The sequence below is a fragment of the Vulpes vulpes genome, chromosome 1 (assembly GCF_048418805.1).
Source record: "Vulpes vulpes isolate BD-2025 chromosome 1, VulVul3, whole genome shotgun sequence".
NCBI lineage: Eukaryota > Metazoa > Chordata > Mammalia > Carnivora > Canidae > Vulpes > Vulpes vulpes.
The window spans coordinates 75,054,257-75,076,180 of record NC_132780.1 but is presented as its reverse complement, the minus strand read 5'-3'; the positions used below and the strand labels follow the sequence as shown (position 1 = coordinate 75,076,180).

The 21,924-nt window shown below is 40.8% G+C and overlaps 1 protein-coding gene across 14 annotated transcripts in view; it reads left to right on the top strand.

Moving 5' to 3' along the window:
• Positions 1–21,924, top strand: part of ARID1B (AT-rich interaction domain 1B) — a 491,955-nt gene that overhangs the window by 359,301 nt on the left and 110,730 nt on the right. For all 14 annotated transcript variants that reach the window (XM_072767266.1, XM_072767261.1, XM_072767255.1 and 11 more), the window contains one exon: positions 7,251–7,494. In XM_072767266.1, the coding sequence (XP_072623367.1) occupies positions 7,251–7,494 (244 nt within the window). The remainder of the gene's footprint in view (positions 1–7,250; positions 7,495–21,924) is intronic.

Below are 21,924 nucleotides of genomic sequence, written 5' to 3'. Positions count from 1 at the left end.
ATTGAGACTCTGTGAGAGAGGGACGTTGAAGAGTACAGAATCACAGTCCAGGCCAACATTTAAATATCAAGTGTCATTCACATGTAAAAATGGCCTTCCACCTTTTCCCCACCTCTTCTCACCCATCCCATAGCTTCATCTGCAAACCTTAGATAGCACATGCCCCAGAAGGAAGTCTCTCCCCAAATTATTCATTATTTTCACTTTATTATGTAGCTTGAATCTCACTGGTTGTCATTTGTATTAATAAATATATTCTTTAAGATGCCATTGCTCTTAGAATAATGAAGGGCCAGCAGTTACTCACATGAGTCTTTTTTGTGTGTTTTCAGCATTGACTGACTTGGGCTTTGGCTTGAGGTTAGGAAGGGTTTGGAGGCTCTTAGCTATGTTGGACCATGAAATCAGTCAAATACCTTTTTTTGTTCTCTGTAGGAACAAGAGATTGGAGCTAATTAGATACTGTAGTTTCACCATATAAGAAAAATATACGTGATATATATGGTACTTTAGAAGGTGCTAAATCAATGGTAGTGACAGTTGTTGCTAAAAACTCATGATGGTTATGTTCATCATTATTTTCATTTGTGAGCACAGGCCTAGGAGTGTAACCAAGCAGGATAATGTTATTTCCAGATGAAAGTTAATCCCAAACTCCATACAATGAAAAGAAAACTATAAATGAAATTTCTTACCAAATAATTTTTATGTTCAAGACTGCCCACACTGTGTTAAAGGGTCTGTTCATTGTTCTTCCTAGCCTACATAACATCTTGAGACTGTTGTTAATAGTGGAAGAACAGAGAATCTCCCTGGGCAGAGTTCAAAAACTGAGAATAATTTAGGATCCCCTTGGGGCTTCTGCAATGGAAAAAAAATTCCCTTACATGATGCATATTTCATATTTATATTGTTTACCACGTCTAAATTTAGAATGGCAGTGCATTTCATATCAGAGTTCTAATTCAAGGACCTTTGAGGCTAGCTTCTATTTTAGGTGCTGATTTTGAAAAATCAAAGGAAATCTAAACATTTTTCACAATTTTTGCTTATGATAGTTTGCTTAACTCTGAATCCCGCTTTTGTAAAGTATCAGTTTAGTTGATTACCCTGTAAATGTCCCATTAAAATGAGAGTTACCCATAATGGAATCTTGGCTTGAGAAAAGGAAAGCAGTTCTTGGCTATATCATTACAATGAATTTTGACTCATGAATTTTCTTTGCATTTATCCTTGGCTTTGGCTGGGGGTTTGTCATTTGTGGAGCTTGTGACTATGTTTAAATTAACATCAAACACTTTTTTTTTCCAGTTGGCCTCATATATCTTAAGGCTATGTGTTGTATATATTGTCACGTACAATGAAGAGATAAATATTTGTTATTTGGACATGTTTAAATAGAAAGTGATATATATAACTTGGAAAGAAGATGCTTTTAGAGCCTCACAATTACTGCTTTGAAGGATTTTTTTCATGGATTCTGTTTCTCTGTGCCTTTGCATTTTTTTTATTCATTTAGACAGGAGGCCTAAGCTTTTTTAACTCATTCGCTGTCTAGACAAATGAAAGCAGCAGGGACTTTTTGGGTTGCACACAGGTTTGTGCCGAGAAGAAACCTGCAAACATCATAGAGATTGAACAGAGTCACTGTGAGGTTTTTCCTTTTGTATATATGTCAGTCCAATTATTGACTTAATTCTAATATCAATTTCAAGGTGTATTTGTATCACATGTCCAAAATGATGGTTCTAAAGTAAAGTTGGAAGGGATGAGATGATTTCACAGTGTGTGAAGTATCAGTTTCTAAAGAACTAGGCAATCTAATGAGGGTGGGGGTGGTTAGCCTCAGGGATGCTAATTGGAAACAGGGGGCCAAGAATTCATTGCTAAATTTTGATAGTGAAGTCAGTAGTTTTCACTAGAGCACTTCTGGTAAATATTTAGAAAGATTTGCATGTGCTAGCTTACTTTGTGTGGTATTTGCAGCTGTATTTTACCACAAAGCATATAAATTCAGTGACATTCACAGTGACCAGTCAAATCTATCTTTTCTTCAGTACCGCACCTGGGCAAGGAATCATGCTGTCCTTAAGAAAGTTAGGGTCTAGTTGAAGAGAGAAAAAGAAAAAGAAAAAAAATGCATGCCTGAATTTGGCACTCTATATTCTGAAAAGGAGAAGAGAGACTATTCCCACTTTTGAAGAAGACTGAGAGACTTTTTAAAAGACCATTGAACTGGCATTTTAACCTGTGCGCCAAGCCCATGGGAAGTCACAGTGAGAAATCATTAACTGTATCCTATTAAAATCCTTAAACAAGAGACCTGAACTAGTCTCATTGATTGAAATATCTTCTCTGTTTCTAATTCAGTGTTTATCCTCATGCTCTCTTGGGGCACTTCTGAGCAAGAGATGCCCAAATGTGTGCGCTGCTCTGCAGCTATCAGAGACTGATCTAATGCTATCAGCTAATTGTATTGAGGACCACAGCTTAGAGTATTTTGGAGTTGATTTGGTTTTTTAAAAACCCACTTATTTAATTAAACAAGGGAGTAAGATTTTCTGACTTATTCCCAGGTCTTTGAGACAGTAAGACATCACCAGCATTGACGGAATTTATCCTTTAGGAAGCTAACTTCCTGGATAAACTGAATAGTATCAAAACCAAAGATCCCTCTTGGTGTAGTAAAGTCACAGCATATTAACAATAATTTTAGGGAGAATCATATACAATATGTAGAAGTGAGAGAATATTTATATTTAATGTATGTCTGTTTCACATCTATGTGAAAATGCCTTCTGTGCTCCTGGTTCACAGCGTGTTCCATATACATTCCTCTGCCATGCCCTTCCCCACCCTGTCCCTTTGTATTGAATCAGGAACATATTTGTGCTCTATGTTAATTCATAAGTGTTTCTCTTGTCAGAGTCTTGATAGGATTGTTACTGCTCCCCGGTGGCATTTCATTCCAAGTGCAGTGAAATCTCTTGTACTTGTCACTTGGATTAGAATGGAAATTTTACATGGGCAGAGGGTGGAGAGATGATGGTTACAGAGGGAAAGTCTTTACAAGGAACTTTCATTTAAATTAAATTTTAAAGTGAAACAAGCTTTTCTTTTTTAAGGCATTGATTTTCTAAAGATAAATTAACCATCGATAGTAGAAGCTATATTATTTTTGGTGTGCTGGAAAGTATTAAATATCCTGAGTGATGTCAGATACTGAAAACCCAACCTAAGAGCAAGATTTTACTTACTCAGACTGTCCTGGCAAAATCCTGAATTTACTGTGTACAAGCCCATGAGGTCATCCCCTCACCCGTCACTCCATCAATACAAAGGAAAGATGCAAGGAATACTGTGGGGCAGGGGACTCTAGCCCCTTAAAAGAGTCCTCCCTGCAATTATCTTACCTGCCAGCTTTCCAGCAAGATAAATGGAAGCACTGTAGCTTGAAGGTGCCTTGGTTAGAATGAGATGCAGTAAGGTCTCTCTGTTCTTTACAGGCATCATAGATCTGATAGTACTTATAAAAGAAGAATAGAGTTGGTGCCCTGCTGACTAAATTGTCCTCTAGAGGAGTATTAGTTACAGAGCTTCTTTGTTAAGTAGGCTGAATGTTTAAACCACTGTTGAACTTCTTTTATTAACATGTTTTAAGATAGCTATACATATGGATACCCTAAGTGTCTGCAGGGCGGGAATATTTCTCTATAATTTACATATAAAAGTTATGTGTATGTATAATAGTAATATAGAAATTATATCTTTTTATTACTCTTCTGTTACACTGAGTCTAGTCAGCGCTGAAATTCTGATGACATGTGAACACTAAGAAAGCCACCGTTTTTATATTTTTCTCTTGGTATTTCCTTGATCAGCTTGTTGAATAACAGAAATGTTTTTCATGCTTTTGCAGCTTGAATGAAGCCTTCTTAACACCCATCCGTGTCACTTGTTCAACCATAACTTGGAATTTTAAGGGAGGACAGGGATGGAATTTATAGGTCGTGTGGAGAATTTTACAAATTTCCAAGTAACAATTTGTTTTTGTGTTTTTGTTTTTTTATAAAGAAAGATTTGCATGAGATTATTTAATTTCAAATAATGGCGTTTAAAAAAATCTATGTCAAGCCTTTTCTGTCTAATCCCATATGCAGTATAATAAAAGATAATAGTTTTATATCTAGTTATCTACCTTTTTTTTTCTCTAAAGAAGCATCAGATCCTACTCCCACCCCCCAGCTGATTGTTGTCTGATTGACCCTTGGTTTATTAGTGATACACATTTGTTAGGTATTAACGTGTCTACACAGGGAGCCCGCCAGCCATCCTCACTGGGGGCTCCGTGGGTTATTCTGACACCTTCAGAGTGCTGCGCTCTCTGGCTTCCGTTCAGAATTTTCCAGGTGGATGCAGATGTGCAGCCAGACCGTATTTGGTGAAACTACAACAATTCCTGACACACAGTGTGTCATCCTGCAGTTCCACTGAGGCCTGTCTTTCTCTGATTTACCCCCAACGAAGAGGAAAAGGCAGAAGAGGTCATACCAGAAACACTGCTGCTCCCGGAATCAGGGATTGGCACGCTTTTTCTGAAAGGGCCCGAGAGTAAATATTTTAGGCTTTGGGGGCCCCGGGGTCTCCGTCAGAGCCTCTGTAGCAGCCCCAAAGCAGCTGTGGACACTATCTAAAGGAAGGGGGGGGGTAGTGTTCCAGTAAAACGTTGCAGACAATGAAATTTGAATTGCAAGTATTTTTTTCATAGATCACAAAATACTACTCTTGATTTTTTTTTTCCCAGTCATTTAAAAATGTTTGGTTTGTGGGCAGAGCAAAAATCGGTAGGGTCCAGTGAGACCCCAGCCAGAGCTTGCAGGGGTGTGAAGAGCCCGCTGGGTGGGCCTTCACACTCCTGTGGGTTGCTTATATTAGGTTAGGGAGGGAGTGCCTCTGGATTTGGGACTTAGAGAATTATCCAGGGCCCAGCTCATCTCCCATACTCCTGCACCCATCCCTGCTCCGGGGCCTTGAAGAGCATGTGGGAATCAGCAGTCAGCCTGGGGAGGGAGGTTGGGACACGTGGAACTTGCCACAGTTTCTCTTTCAGACCACCCATGTGCGTGCACTCTACCAGCTTTTGTTTCTAGAAACTCAGATAATCCCCTTGATTTCTGAATGTGAATGTTTTCTACATTGTACGTAGCATGTCACTTGCTCAGTAACCTTCCTCCCTCCGCTTCTGACCCTGCTTCGCAAAGTTGTATTCAGTTTCAAAAGTCTGAATCCAACTCTTGTTGAACTGAGTAATGAAGTTAAATACAATGTTTGACCAGCTGACTGTGTGCAAAATCATGCAACTTTGTGTGCCCTGCATAGACATGTTTGTGTAGTTTTTTTCTCTGAAGTCTGAAAAACATGATCCCATTTGCCTCATTTCGTTGTGGAAATTTGATGATACTTTCTCTAGCGGTGATATGTTCAATCTGTGCTGTTACCATTATGTTTGTTATTCATAAGCACAGTTATGGGACATTGAAGATTACTCTCTACTTAGAGGTTATTCTTAGCATAAGAAATTTTTGTTTTTCTGTAACATTCATTTTTCTGAGGTCTTCATAGCTATTTAGAATGTATTTTTAAATCATTGGCAATTTTGCTGTTAAAAAAAAGGAGAAGTTAATTATATGAGACAGCAGATGGTTAACAGATAAACTTTCCAGGAGACTGGGATCCTAATCCTGAGTTTGCCTTGTGACATTAGGGGGGACCCTGAAGAGCTATAACCAGCTGTACTTTACCTGGTCCCTTTTGTATCTCCTGGTCTAGATTCATTCTTTAGATCCTAAGCATCTACCTCCACCAGTTTCAGAGTCCTAGTTTCAGAAGTCCCAGGAGTAAGCAATGAGGTAAAATTAAACATTAATAAAGTTGAATGAGTAGAGGGTATAAATTAGAATTGCATATGTTTTGTAGACGATAGCATAACCCAGCATTTCTGATCCCATTCTGCAGCATTTAGTCCTAGATCATCAGGACAAATAACTTTATACTGCAAGTCAGCCTTTAGAACCCTGCCAGCACTTGCTCTGGGCCGCCCATGGCTCTGCAGACTTCTAGTGACTTGGGAGTGCAGTCACTGTGCAGGCTGGTGCTCCTGATGGTGACCTGCTCTGAGCCCTGGTTTCACAGCAGTGAGGAAGGCCAGGCTCAAATCTCTCCTTTTTTCATTCTGACAAGGGTATGGAAGTCTTTGTTCTCCTTTCTCCTCTCTCCTCCCATCATCTCCTTTAGTAAATGGTTCTGTCCTGAGTGGTGTAACCTTCAACAGTAACTGACTAGCTGGGCCTCAGTTTCTGTGTCTGTCAAATGGTGATTTCATTAACTGCCTTACAGAGTGTTAGGAACAAATTAGTTGGCATTAAAAATTGTTTAGCTTTAAAACTGTTACTAAAAAGTAAGGGATGACATTACGATATTATTTCTGTCAACATAACCTCAAAGGGATTTATTTGCACAATATCATACAAAAAAGTACATATCACTATTTCATTATAATGACACAACTATTTAGAATATAAGAATTTCTCACCACAAGGTTAAAATTTTGCTTTTCTTTGGGGTGCCTGGGTGGCTCAGTCAGTTGAGCGTCCAACTCTCTTGGTTTCGTCTCAGGGTCATGAGATCAGCCCTATGTAGGGCTCCACACAGCACAGAGTCTGCTTGAGATTCTCTCTCTGCCTGTCCCACACCCCCTGCTTGCACATGGACACACCCTCTCAAATAAGTTAATAAAAATTTGCTGTTCCATTAGAATATTAGAGTTTGAAATTCAAACAGTCCTTTCAGTGTTGATTCTGGATAGAAGGATCCAGAACAGTAGTTTTCAGTGTGTTGAAGCCACCATTCCATTCAGATGGTAAGTCACCACCTCAAGTGCTGTTTCCTGGGACTCAAAAGTAAGTGTGTTGGACTAGGTGCTGACAGCTTAGAGGAAAGCAGCCGGATGGCTTCAGGAAAGAAAGGTACAACTTTATTTACCTTAGGGCCAGAACAGCTCTTAGGGTGCAACTCACAAGAGACCTCCTGAAAGTCCTCTAATAACAAGCGGCCATGCTCTGAGTTTTGGGTATTATCTAGAAAAAACGGTCTCTGAAAGGAACATTGTTATGATTTTTAAATAGTTTTTTGGTCAGGAATGGGTCTAGGTATGTTACTCTATAAATATATGGTGTTCCTTTCTTTCTCAGGACCTGTCTGGCTCCATCGATGACCTCCCCACGGGAACGGAGGCCACCCTGAGCTCAGCAGTCAGTGCATCGGGGTCCACGAGCAGCCAAGGGGATCAAAGCAACCCGGCTCAGTCACCTTTCTCTCCACACGCATCCCCCCATCTCTCCAGCATCCCTGGGGGCCCATCACCTTCTCCTGTTGGCTCTCCTGTGGGAAGTAACCAGTCACGATCTGGCCCGATTTCTCCTGCAAGTATTCCAGGTATTCATTTCTTTTAATGATTATTATTTTACTCTGTAGTGAAGACCGACCTAGTGTTCATCAATAGGGACATACATTCCACTGCTTTTTTACTATTGAAAACTTGATGATAGGACCACGTACTAGAAGCTTAACTTTGTGAATTGTCACCAAAGCGTTTCAGAGTTCCAGTTCCTAAAGATAGTCAACAATGAATATAAACAATTTCTCTGATATTTTTGGTTTGGACATTTACCTTATGCTAGAAAATTATTCTCAGCATATTTTGGTGTAATGACTCTGTTCAATAAGATGCTCTGTTGGTAAGTGCCACTAAGGTGAGATTGTGCACAAGGATTGGCTGTAGATCGTATGGTTCTATTTAATTTATGCCATAGCAGTTATTTTGTAACCCGTGTTTCGTGTTTATGCTCACCTCTATTTTACTTGGGCCCACACACATCCAAGTCCTTGTTACTGATAGAAATGTACCTTCTAATTTTGATATGAGGAGTTCATGTTCCAGTTAACTCCCATTCAGTATTTCGGTGATCATACAACTTCTGTCTGTATCTTCAGCTTCCCTTATTATGTACGTATGGTTATTTGTCTGTTTGTTCGTCGCATCCAGCTTTCTTATGTCAACATCACCCATTTCTTTTATCAGCAAACTAAATGTAATTTTTTCCCTCATAACTTTTGCTAACATGATCTAGGTGGCTGTCAGAAAGTACCTCTTACTAACCTATTAGAACTAATATTAAAAATAACTTTTCTGATAGTTTACTCTGTTGTCTTGAAGCATGGATGGTAGATTTACCCCTTATTCACATTTTATTTCTTTTATATTTAAAAAATGTTTATTATGGGATGTTTTATACATAAGCATAAGAACATGCTAATCGTGAGACATAACCATCAAAGAATACTCATTAACCCACTCTCCAGCTTAAGAATTGGAGTATCACCAGTGTTGTTGGTCCACCTTTGTGTTCTTCCCTTATTTTCAGGCTTCTTCCTCTCCTCTGCCTCAAATACTGTTTGAATATGTTTTTAGTGTTTCTTTTTGTTTTTTTGAGGAATTTTATTACAGAAATTCATAGGGTATATATCATTAGTTTTGTTTAGTTTTGAGATTTATAGAAACGTACTTGTAGAAACATATTTAGCATGACTATATAATTTATCAACCAAGCTGAGACACGGGGGGCATGGAAAGGTCACTATTAATAATTACAGGACAACAAGCATAAACTAGGAAGGTTCTTGGCAAAACAGAAAATGTGGTTACCCCATTTGTACTGCAAATGGTCTCCTAGAGTTTGCTTTTTTGACTAAATGTTCTGTTTCTAAGATTCATCCATATTTTAGATACAGCTATAATTTAGCACATTTGGATTAAGGCATTTTGATGTTAACCTTTTTTTCAAAAATATGTTTATACTCAAGAGATTGTAGTAAACTTGGATTTATCTGCTTTTAACATTTTTAAAGCTATGAATACTCTATATTTCAGAATTCCTTAGGCAGTTTTTGGTATTGAGATGGTTTTTGAAGCATCACCTGCCTAAACATTGGAAAGTCATATGTAAACTACTGTATTTGTCAAGCAAGGACGCACTGCTTTCTAATTTGGATCAAAAGGACTTTTCTTAATAACTTCAATGAAAACTCTTCTGAGGTCTAAAGATACTGCAGTTTATCATTTAAAATTCCTGACACGGGTAGTTCACAATCTGATGATTTTCAGACATACGTATATCATTCCATTGGGCATTTTGAAACTTCTTCCTCACTGTTTGGATTTTGATGCAGTGTGGAACACATAACCCAACAAAAGAGCTCACTTTGGACACATGATAGCACAGACTATGGAGGAGGTAGCTCAGCAGGTGGAACTGCCTTCAGAGTCTGGTGCTTTGTTGTGTTATGTGCAGGGTTAAGTTGGTCAACAGATGACGCCTCTGTTGACCTATTAACTCCATCTCAAGCGGGGCCTGTTCTTTACAGTTCCTGCAGGTGGGGACCAAACTGTGATTCTCTCTGCCAGCTTCTTAGGAAAGTAAGTTTTTAGAAAGCCTTCAGGTTTCTTGGAAATGTTGTTTAAAGCCTACAATTTGTTTTTAAACTTGGGTCAGAGATGCTAACCGCCCATGGCCTACATTTTCATGTCACTAGACAGTTCTAGGTCAGCTCCTCTGTATCTACGTGTTCCAGAGGAGAGATGACACAGCAAAAGTTCCACTTCTTGGGGGAGGAATGTTCTTCAAGTAGATTCATAACCAGGTGTGCTGAACGAGAAGCCGTAGAGTGATGGAGTTGTATACAGTGTGGCAAATGGAACGTTCCTTTGATGTGTGTGTTATTTATTGTAAGGGGAATAATCTCGTGGGAGATCTGATCCACAGCTTCACCACTTGGTCACTCTTCTCCTGGGTGGAATCACAATAACATATCGGCAGGGATGGACTTTCATAATCCTCTGACCTCACCCCTCATTTTACTGCCACTTCTTAGCTGTGTCACGGTGGAAAAGCTTCGAAGCCTCTCTGCACCTCAGTTTATGCAGTTGCAAAGATAATAACCATATCTCTCAGGATTCCTATTAAATTTAAATGTGCTGATGCACATAAAGCAGGCACGTGGTAAGCACTCTGCGTGTTAACTGTTGTGGTGGTTCTGGTTGTTGTTACTGGAGACCTAGAGGCTTGCCCACCTGGTGACTGTCTGAAGCAGCACAGTTGGTTTGGGCGGCAAGTCTTCTGATTCGTAACCCGGTGGAGCTCTTGTACACTTCAGAAGACATGCATATAAAGTTTCCAGTGATGATTTGCTGTTTACTAAGTTTACTCTGTAGGACTGCTTTGTGCCAGCCATGAAAGCATAATGTATTTTCACGAAGTTGAATCCATTTTTCTTCTAACTTGAAAAAAAAAGATAGGTTAGTGATCGATCTTCCAGGGGATTAGGTGTGAGAAGGCCCAGGGGAGACCAGAAAATTGGGGTAGGGGCACAAGAATCTATACTCTTGCTTTATTTAGATCATAGATTTGACTCTTGTGGGATGTGATAAGCAGGCAGTCTAACATAAAATTTAACGATAGATGCAGTTTAAAATCCAGGATTATTTCTCACACTTTTGTATGTACCCAGACAGTATCAACTAACTGATCAGTATCACCCTCTCATTGGCCTTAGCCATTGCTACTAAGGACAAGAACACAGGCTGGAAGGGTAAATAGGAATTAAATTTGGGATGCTCTCCTGTGGGAAGTGGGGGGCGCCCATTTTTAATTCATACAGAAGAGCCACACATCTATATACATGCTTGCCCTGGACCACCTTAGTGGTCAGCTTCCATGGCTTGTGTCCAGATACTACATGTTTCTCCTCTTCTGTTCCCAAAGCTAAGCCCTGGGACGTTCACACATCAGCTTATAATAGATGCTCATCATAAATCTTATATGTTGTAATCTGAAAAGGATTTGTTAAAAATCATGTGGGTTTCTGTTGAAAAAAAAATTTGGTCTTCTCTTTCCCTCCACCTAGCCTATATGCTCTTTGTTTTCTTTACTTTTTTAATGTATTTATGTGAACTTGGTCATAGATAATAAAACCACATTTTAGAGATGCCCATAAAGTTGATTGTTCTTTTTTTTTTATTTAACCAAATGCAAAGGCACCTTCCCTTAGAGAATAGTTAGGCCCATTTAGTAGTCTCACCTTCTCCTATCCCATCCGTAGTCCTCATGTTTAGGTTTTGCAAATCCATACTTTATAGATCCTAAGCTAATGTGCAGTCTACTGCCATTTGCCTCTGAGTCTACCCTGGTGAAGTACACACATCAGGTGGTGATTGCCTGATGTCCCACCCAGGGCAGGATACTCAGACCACTGCGTTGGGAGCACATGTTTGGAAATTCCACCCACCTTTTCTTTTGTCCATAGTCTTCTGCTTTCCTTTCTCCCCTTTCTTCCCCTCCTTCCCAGCACTAACTTGTTCTTTTAACCTCACTTCTCTCCCATTACCTCCTGCTCTAGCTTGCTACTGCCTCTCCGAGTGTCACAGACTGACTCTTTCAATCATTGTCTCTCCAGCAAGTCATTGTGGAAATGCACAGCTGCTGTGTAGCTGTTAGCCTCGATGAGGTGAAGCCAAAATGTTGTGGGGGCTTCTTTCTAGCGTTGCCTCCCAGGGTTTGTTTAAAAAAAAAAAAAAAAGAGCAATCATTTCTCTATCTCTGTCCTGGTAAATGAAATTGACAGCTAATGAGAACTATCGCAGAGGTGGATAAACAAAAGCCCAGTAAAGCATCCCGAATGGCTGAAGCTGTTTCTTGTCTGTTAAAGCATTTCTCCACCCACTGCAAATTTGCCCTCCTATCATGCTGCCTCACAAACATTGTGAGCGTCATGGGAACAACTACTGTGATGCACGCTGGCACTGCATCGGCCCTGGCACAGCCCTAACTCAGTAGGGCTTTTCCTTCCTGCGTTCTTTTGAAAAGCAGGATGGAGGTTTTCTATGGTGAGTAGCCACATGGATTCTCCCTTTGTTTGCACATTGCTGGGCTCCGGCACTGCAGCAATCTATAGTTAGAAGTTCAAGAATTTCAGCCCTGGTCGTTTAATGTAAACAAGCGTTGGAGACCAAAATGTGTATGTTATACATTCCCCCAGTGCCATGATGAATTTTCTTGTTTTTACTTTTTGTTTTCATTTCTCTCTCCTTTTTATATTGGTGTATTTATCCTTAGAGACAGAAATGAAATATCTTCATCTTTCTAATTGGGAGTGTGTGTGTATATACACATTTAAATCAGGCAAATCTAATGTCGGGTGCAATTGATTTGAAAGGTCTGATGTTAGACATGTGGTTTCCCTCCTAATAAATGATCCTGTTGTACTTTTACTGCTTACTGGCTTACATCCTAGAGTTATTTACCTTGGTTTTAGGAAAATAAACTGTTGGGTCTTGAATGTATTGTATAGGTCTTACACTGGGCCTAATTCGTCCTAACGCATACTGAAGCTGACACAGCACAACACCAGAATGCATTGCTGTTGCCAGAAGATTTAGTGGATGTTAATTTCACTTGTCTTGCCTCCAGAGCCAGCCATGCCAGTTACTAACAAAGCAAAAATGTAAATAAGCCGAACTTTTTTTTTTATTTTTATTTTATTGGCCAAAGGCTTTTGTCAGCTTTTTCCTCCATGTGCTGTAAGCAGTAACAGTGTTTAAATATTAAGAAGGGTGAACATACAGTGGGGAGGTGATGGGCAGGCAGAAATTAACTGTTCATATCCTGATAAACACTTTTGTTTATAAAAACTTTACACATTCAGACTGCTGAGAATATTCATTGGTTTTGTTAATAACCGAGATCTAAGGATAGTAACTGTAAATCCCTGAATAGATTTTCCTTGTCTTCTTTAAAAAAAAAAAAAAAAACACTTGGCATCTGTACCAAGTCCAATTTTAGGTGGAGACCCTTTCATCTGACAGCAGAAAGGCTGCTGATTATAACAGGCTAGGACCAAAGATGCAAACCTAGGTATTCACACTAGCATCATGATGAATAGATGTTTGTTTTCATGACCATTCCTTCTGTCTTCGTCCTAGTGTTTATTATAAGACTAATCAAAGACCACATTCTCCTGGTCATCATCAACAGATAAAATAAAGTTTCGTCAAAAAGAGAGTGTAAAACACTCTCTTTTTAAGTTTTCTGTGCCTTGCCATCTGAGGTCTCACCTCCCACGTTGCCCCTCCCCAGCTTGACTGCTGTCTGGCTGGCCTGCAGCAACAAGAGAGAGAGATGCAGAGGTTGTGGGTCCGGGCGGTTTAAGAGCTGAGAGACCATGGAGGAGAAGGGCGAGGCAAGGCAAAACTTTTCATTAATCTTTTAAGAGCGGTCCTCATCGCTGTGATCTTTTGCTATGCATGCTTCCCTCCTCTGGAAGCTGTCCTCTCCCTCCCTCCGCAGTTTGCTGGAGCACTGCCTGGGGCACACCTCCGCACAGGGTCCCCCCAGGACAGAGCTGCTTCCAGGGAGCCTCCCCCAGGCGCAGGCCACCTGGCATGCTGTGCCCCTTTATCTATACAGGCTCAGGGTGGGCAAATAACTTAAGTTGCTGTCCTTCAAAAAGGATCACAGGGTTTCAGAGCCTGTAGAATTGGTTTGCCGGAGATAGCACTTCCATCCTCTTAAAGCATCAGTTACTGTAGAGTTAAGCATGATTCTCCGAAGCATTATCATGTCAGTTCCTGGATGGTGAGTGATGCATCCAGCATACCAACTAGTCATAATGAATTTGTACCCCTCAGGAAAATCTTAGATACTAAAGGAATGAATTCCAAAAAAAGATGGCACATATTCGATTAAACATTGGAAAATGACTCTTTGGGCAGCATTGTGGTATATTCAGAGCCCTTCTATGTAAGCATTCACCTGGTTCTACCCTCCAGTCGGCCAAGTGAGAGCTAAGGTATCTCTGGGAGCTGATAGAGCTGCAGATACAAACAAGAAGATATTCTGGTCAAAAAACTAATTTTCTTGCTTAATTTGACATTCAGACAAGCAGATTCTGGAAGGATGCTATAATGGGAAAGAGAAAAATGAATTGCATTTAGGAGTTAGTCATAGGCTGGAGTGAACAGGAAGGATTTTAGTGAGAGGAAATGATAGTTCCTGGTCTAATTTATCAAGATTAGTACCTATAAAATGAACACTGGAGAGTGCAAGCCATGTTTCGATTTTTTAATCCATTCCAAAACTTGGATTTTTTTAGAACTCTCAGGGCTAAAGCCTAACTGGTCTTCAATAAATAAATTTTCCACTTTTTAGTTAATCTTTGCTTAAAACTCAGAGTAAAATTGTGAGTTTATTTCACTCTGTATAAGTGGTTTTAAACCAGTTTCCTGTCATGATCCCATCAGTAGCATATCCGAGACAGTACAGGTAATGATACATTTTTTACTTGAAAGTGTACACAGTCACCCTACCTGGTAATCTTATTTTAAAACATCTATCAAGTGTTCCTTTTTGGCTTCTCTCTCGAAGGAGAAATCCTGCAACAGCTTGTTGCAAGGAAGATGCATGCTGCTTATTGGCAAGCTGAGCAGGAAAAAAAATTCTTAAACACAAAATGCCATTGATATATCCATGTTTTTAATCTGTGGCAGCCTGGAAAACATCAGTTCAGCAGTTCTACAAACCATGGAGAACTTCAGCCAGTATTTTTTTTTCCCCCTTACAAAGTAAACTACTTGTATGTTACACAAAACAGTAATTTCAGATCTGGTCCAAATGATGCTTAGCAACACTCAAGAAAGCAACAATATATTTGTCTTTAAGAGAGATGTAGTTGCATCTCTGTGTGGCTTAGTTATTAGGTACAGAGCCTTCCCCTTTAGGGTACTAATTTAAAATTTAGACCAGGAGCCAGGTTATGGAGACTCAGCACTTTGTGGATATTCTCCTGCTGTTTCTAGAGGGCAGGCTCCCCACTGCCCATCTGCAACCAGATCCTTGCATTTGAAGCAACTGCCCCAGGGTTCTGAACTACCTTTACCTTTTGAGCCTCCTGACCCAAATCAAGTATTCTGGTAATTGGGGAATGAGTAATTCTAGTTTTTTTCTAAAGCAGAAAGTTTTTTCAATTCTTCCATTCCAGTAAATTTCAAATTAAACCTTTTCCTCTCCTTCTCCCACATTCAGAAATAGGAGAACATTAAGATTTTCTCAAAATACACATTCCCAGTTGGTTTTGCTCCCTTGTCTTGGTTAAAATTAAGTTACGCCATTTAGTTTAAACTCTCATTTTCCACTGCCTTTCTCTGGTCTTGAGCATATGAAAGCATAGGAAAGCCTGTGTCACCAGGTTAGTATTTGGTGCCTCGTTGCCGCTCTGTGAGATTAGCAGTGACTAATATGTTTACGTGGTCGATCCAGCAGTCCACGCCTACTTCTCCATTATTTTTTTACACTGTTCACTGAAGAAGCACTTCAGGCGCTTTGTTTACTGTTCAATTTCAATTCTTGAGCTGAGTAGACCCGTCAGCCCTCTGAACTTGTGCTTAGCTGAGTATTGTTGCTCCTTGAAGCCGCAGCATGCTGCCACTGTGGAAATGCCATTGGCATTGACCCGTGCCCTTCTCTGGCTTCCCTGGGAGCGAGGAATCAGAGTGCAGGGTACTGAAGCTCTTGTGAGCGAATTTTAGCCTACAAGTAAAAATTTCACAAATCAATCAACTACACATTTTGGAAAATGGTGATAGAATGAGTAATACTTAGAGTCAAGATGTTCTCCAAGCTGATTCCACTAACTTCTGATCTGTGTGACTTTTTCAAAAGGGAACAGATACTCGTTGTGAAGGGAACAAAACCATTTTGTAGAGGGTGTTATGTTTATTTCTCTATGTTCCGATAACCCTGGAGCCGGGATTATGATGATGTGTTGATTGATTATAGCCGTTAAGTCTCTTACTAATCAGTTTCATCACTTGCTCCGAGCTCACACCCTCGCACCTTGATTTCTGTTCCATAACAGGGTGATAGGGGTTGTCACTGACTAATGAAGAACAGAATTGGTTTCGGCAGGAGACAAACGGAATGCCGACACCAATCCTAAAATGCATTAATCTTTAATAATTCACATCTGCATGTTTATAAATGATATAACCAGGGATTGTTAACATTGATATTCTCCCTTCCAAACAGAAAGTGACATGGGAGTTTGTACTTGCAAACTACATTAAATGCATATAGCTGAATGCCAAGATGTGACCTTGCCAGGGATGCCAAATGTACTAATTCATCGGATGTGTGTTTTTGAAAAGTAGCATGTTGTACTTTTGCTATTGGATAAATCAGGTGATTTCCTGAGGAAGGCCAGCTGGCCCGAATGCTCATTTTCCTTTCCTCCTCATTTATCGTTCTCTTTCATTCATTAATTCAGCCAAGTACTGACTACATCTTAGGCTGCGGGCATGTTTCTAGGAACTGGGGAAAATGCACCGAATGTGAATAACAAAGGGCCCTGTCCTCATGAAACTTAGACTCTAGTGGGACAGATGGGAAATGAGCAGATAAGTATATAATTGTCAGGTATTATCGGGGGAAAAATCAGGTTGCTTCTTTTAGAGAACAGTGATTGGGAAAGGTGTCTCTTAGAAATTCGTATTCAAACTAGGAACTCTGTGAACAAAGGGCAAAAGCAAGCCATGTGAATGGGAGAGAGGTAACCAGGCAGAGCAGCAAGCAAGCACACCAGCCTTCAATCAGTCCTGTTGGCGTGTTGGGCAGGGGACACACACAGTTACTGGAGCCAGAGCATAGTCAAGAGGGGGAGATGGTGACAGAATGAGTAGGCATTTAGATTAGAGAGTCACCACAGTCCAGCTTATATAGGGCTTGGGAGGTTATGACTGGGATTTAGGAAGACATGTGGCAGGTAGAGAAGGCAGAGGATGGCATGATCCAACATAGTCTATAAAAGGATCATTCTGGCTGCTGAGTGTGGACGGTAAGGGGCAAGGGTGGAAACGAGGGAGACTGGCTAGGGGAGTCTAGGAACCACCTAGGGGAGGTTCGTTGTGTCTGGATGTATGAGTAGCAGAAGGGGGCAGAAGGGTATTAACCGCTAAGATTGGATTCTGTACAATGGAAGACAAGGGAGAAACAAATTTTTGAAGGGGAACCAAGAGTTTGGTTTTGAAAGTGTTACATTTGAGATGTTTGTTAGGCATCCAAAGGGAGATTTTGACTAGGCAGCTGGTTCTAAGAAGAATCTAGATTCTGAGCAGAGATCTTAGCTGCAGAAGTAAGTTTATGTCATCAGGGTTCTAGATGACATTACCTAGGGCACCTAGCCTGCATCATAATCACCTCGAGGGCTTGAGCAAGCAGGTGACTGGGCCCCACACCCAAGTCCTGATTCAGTAGGTTTGGGGTAGAGCTGGAGAATTTGCATTTCCAGCAGGTTCCTAGTTGGTGCTGAAGCTGCTGGTCTGGGAACTGCTGACCTGGGAAGTGAGTGAAGGTCAGTGGTTCCCAACACTGGCTGTACAGAACATCCTGGGAAACGATGGGTGTGAGGCTCAGCCCCAGAGGTGCCGAGGTAAATGGGTCTCACTGCGGTACTCCACCAGTACTTTTTATAAAGCTCTCGGGGTGATTATTGTGTGTAGCCAAGGTTGAGAAATATTGAGAGAGGAATTCTGAGATCTGAATGCTAGGGCACTGGGAAATGTAGAGACCCTGAACAGGGAAAGGAACAGCCAATAGTTTTAAGTGAAAACCAAGGAGAATGTGGCATTGTGGAAGTCCTGCAAGAAATTGTTTCTAGAAAGATGGGGAGACCCAGCTGTGTCCAGTACAGCTTAGCACTTCCCTCAGAGTATCCCGAGGGATGTTTTGGAGAGATTTGAATCTGTGTACATATTGGTCATAGTAAATTTTATGGACAAATAGCTCATTTCTTTACAGTAGCATATTGCCATTTTTTTTACCTTTCTATAAATACTTTGTGATTCAATTGAAATTATAATGTCACAGGAAGAAAATTCTTATGATAAAATAACTGCTATATTCTCAGGCCTAACTCAGTTATTAATAGAATTCCTAGTTTCACAATTGTTTCTTTAAGTCTGTTTCACACAAAATCCAAGAATCATATCATTGAAGTTCTACTTGAAAATAGACAAAAACTTGTATTTTGGGGGAGCTGAACCTCAGTGTATAGTTTTTTGTTTTTGTTTTTGTTTTTAATGTGGCATCAGTGCCTTTTATTGGAAGTAGATGGAGGGAGCCAGTTCAGTATTCCATATTTTGATACTGCTGATTGTGGTTTTATATCAGCTCTTTGCTCCTACAGCTGAATTCCTTTTGCCTGGAATGTCCATGCAGCCCCTCGCTGGCCTAGTAAACCCCTATACTTACTCTCAAAGATCCAGCTCTAGAGTCTTTGCCTTTGCAAAGTCCTACTGATCATCCACACCAAAGAGAGTCCAGCAAGCCCAGTAGCCTGTCGATGGCAGTGAGCACTGCTTCCTTTTTATCCCTGGAACTGAGGACAATGCCTGGCAAGTCACAGCACACTCAGTAAATGCTGACCAAATTAAAAAGCTTCCAGTTCACTTAGAATAAACAGGAACTCAAGAAAAGTAAGTTTTAACATTGATTACTTACATGACCTTTCCTCCTGTGGGCTGGGAGCCATCTTTGTGCCTTCGCATGTCACGGTTTATGGGATTGTTCTATTTCCCTTTCTTCTGAAAGAGATCCCACTATGACAGATTTATTCTACTTTCTTTTCCCTTAAAAATAGAATCTGAAATAGCTGTAAGATGTGTCCGTTGAAACCAGACCTCTGTGTATGTAGACCCTGCCTGATTTTAGTGCATCCTACACAGACATGGTGCCATATAAATAGTTCCAGAAGTCTGGAATTGTCCAATATCCAACTTTTTCATCATCTCATAATTTTAAATATCTATTACTAATAACAAACCCTATTTTCAAGGAAAATGGCCGATGAAGAGCAGATTGGCTATGGGGAGTTTTGTAATTACCCAGATAATATTCCCATCTCCTATGTAGGTGGTGTATAACGTTGGCTAGATAAACACGGAGTGGGGAATGTTAGCCAGTGCAACTGTAATCTGAGCTTCAGCAACACATGAATACTATGCTTAAGATATTTGAGGGGCACCTGGAGGGCTCAGTGAGTTAAGCATCTGCCTTCAGCTCAGATTTAGGGTCCTGGGATCGAATGCCACAATCAGCTCCCTGCTCAGGGAGGAGTCTGCTTTTCCCTCTCCCTCTGCCCCTCCTCACTACCTGCTCTCTCCCGTGCTCTCTCGCTCTCTCTCTCAAATAAATAAATCTTTTTGTTTAAAAAAATGACAACGAAAAGAAGATGAAAATGTCTATTTGTGAGAAACATGCATTTCAAAAGCATACTTGCTGAACACTGACTTCAAGTCTGAAATAAAAGAATTGATAAAAAATCCACCAGCAGATGGCCCAGAACATCTTCCTTCCAGTCCTGTTGCCACAGTTTGTATCCTGCACTCTCAGAACGACCCTCATACCAGAGGCCCCATGTGATGTGGGCTCAGCCCACCAGACCCCCTTGCAGTCAGCTCTGCCCATGGCCACCTTCCATTCCAGGCTATACTCTGCTCCTGAGTGGCACACCCCTGAAAATACTGCTGCTGCCTCTCCCACCTGGCCTGTCCCTAGTACCTCCAAATAAAATAATAAACTATTATAAATACAATTGTAAAATATTGGCTGCGCCTCTTAGATCATAGACACTTCAGTCAAAAGCCTTGGATTTCTTTACATTTTTCAGCATAATAACAATGCTTTAGCTTTCTGTCAATTTTAAAAGTAGTGTTTTTATTTTCATTTTTGTTTTTTTAGGGGGGAGGAAGAAATGGGGAAAAGGAAAGGGGGAGAGAAAGAATCTGAAGCAGGCTCCACTCACAGCGCAGAGCCGCATCTCATGACCCTGAGATCATGACCGGAGCTGAAATTGAGAGTCTGACACTTCAGTGACTGAGCCACCCAGGTGTCCCTAAAAGTAGTTTTATACCAAGAATTTAGAAGTCTTAAGTTTCACTACAAAAGTAAGCATTCGTTATTTAGTGTCATTACAGATGGAGTGAATTTTTAAAGCCTTCAGAGAATAGTATAGTATTTTAGTACATAAATTGACAATTACATATCTACATAAAAAATATATAGAAACCATGTTGCCTATTATACTAGTATTTTATCTGTTGGTCCCAAATTTCTATCTACTATGCTACTTTCCTCAGATTATAATATTTAATAGCCAAACTATCTTTTTCTGTGTCACTGTACATCTGAAAGCAGCATAGAAAGGCCGAAGGACTGCCCGTGTGCACCAGCCCTGGGTCGGGAAGGCAAGATGTTCATCCCTGCAGGGCATTTGAGCACTCCTGTGCGGGTTTCTGGTGCGGCCACACCAGGATTCCAGTGACTGAGCATCAGTGTGTGGCACTTCTCATGGCTACTCACGTGTGCAGTTGAGAGTTGTCATGACATGTGGGACCCAGAATGAGAAATCTGTGACAGGAGAGGATAGAGGCAAAGGAAACTTTTATTAAAGGAAAGAAAATGCCTTGCCTTTAAAAAGGCCCGTCTCTATCAGACAGCACAGAGCAGCGATCAAGTGGAAAAAAGGGAGCAGGCAGGCGCCTCATCTAATCTTTCTCCTGGGGGCCCAGGTGGACAAATTGGCAACCCTGTTCACAGCTTTTTTTTCCTCTCCCCTTTGTACCATAAGAACTGCTAATCGGATCCATGCTGCTGCAACTGTGGTTAGTTATTAACAGAATAAAAGCAGATTTCTTCAAAAGAACGGGTGGGGGAAACGACTATACAAAATTGCAAGGTTGTTAGAATCTTAAATGCACAGCAGTCGATTTTTCCCTTATTCTGAATTATACGATGAATACAAGTCTTTCATCTGTCACTATACCCATTTCTTCAGAAGGCAGCCAAATATTAAGCTTCTCAAACAAAAAAGGAATCTTAGAAAGAGGAAAAATATTGAGGAGGAATAAGAATGGGTATGAGTGGGGAGAAATTAGGTTTTGTTTTTATTAATTTGTCCTAGTGAGAGAGATATAAACTGCATGCTCGATCTGGCTTCCCCTCCCCTGCCTCTTACCTTACATCAAAGCAGGGATTAGAGCAGATTTAGCTGGTGGCTGCTCTGCATTCTGCGTCTGGTATTGTGCACGAGCTAAGTTCAGAACCTGCCACTTCCTTATAGGCGACAGCACGCTGTGGAGCTACACCTCCTGCGCGAAGTGTGTGTCATCCACGCGCACGTACACTTCTCCCACCCCAAGCGGGTTTTTCTGCACCCCACAGACCTCGGGGTTGGCTACCTGAGCTTTAAAGCTATTGAGAAGAGGGTGTGTCTATGAGAATGTTGAGTATAGACAGGGAGCGGGTTTTCAGCCTGGTGGGTGGGTGTATTTCAGTGCACCTCTGATGTTTGTACAGGAGACCATCCAAGATGCCCAAAGGTGAAAGTGGCTCCTACATTCCAAGCAGATCACATTTCTAGTCCTCTTACCTATTTCCTGTCCATGTCTTCACACCTGAAATTAACTAAAGTTGATAAACTTTCCCTGAAGTTTTGTTTTTTATTTATTGGCCATTTTTTGGCCACAACCACTTTAATCCCTTCACCAGGGTAATGGAGTGAAGACCTCCTGAACTGAACAGGGCTGGGAGGAGTGGGTGGGCTAGCTGGAGGCACATTAGTCAGGCCCAGGCAGCAGCAGTCAGGCAGGATTGAAAACCATGCTTCACTAAAACCAGAAACCACCCTTCCTGCTCCTTCCGGGCCACTTGGGAATAGTCCAAACTAAGAACGTTCTGTTTTGAAGCTGGGAATCTCCTG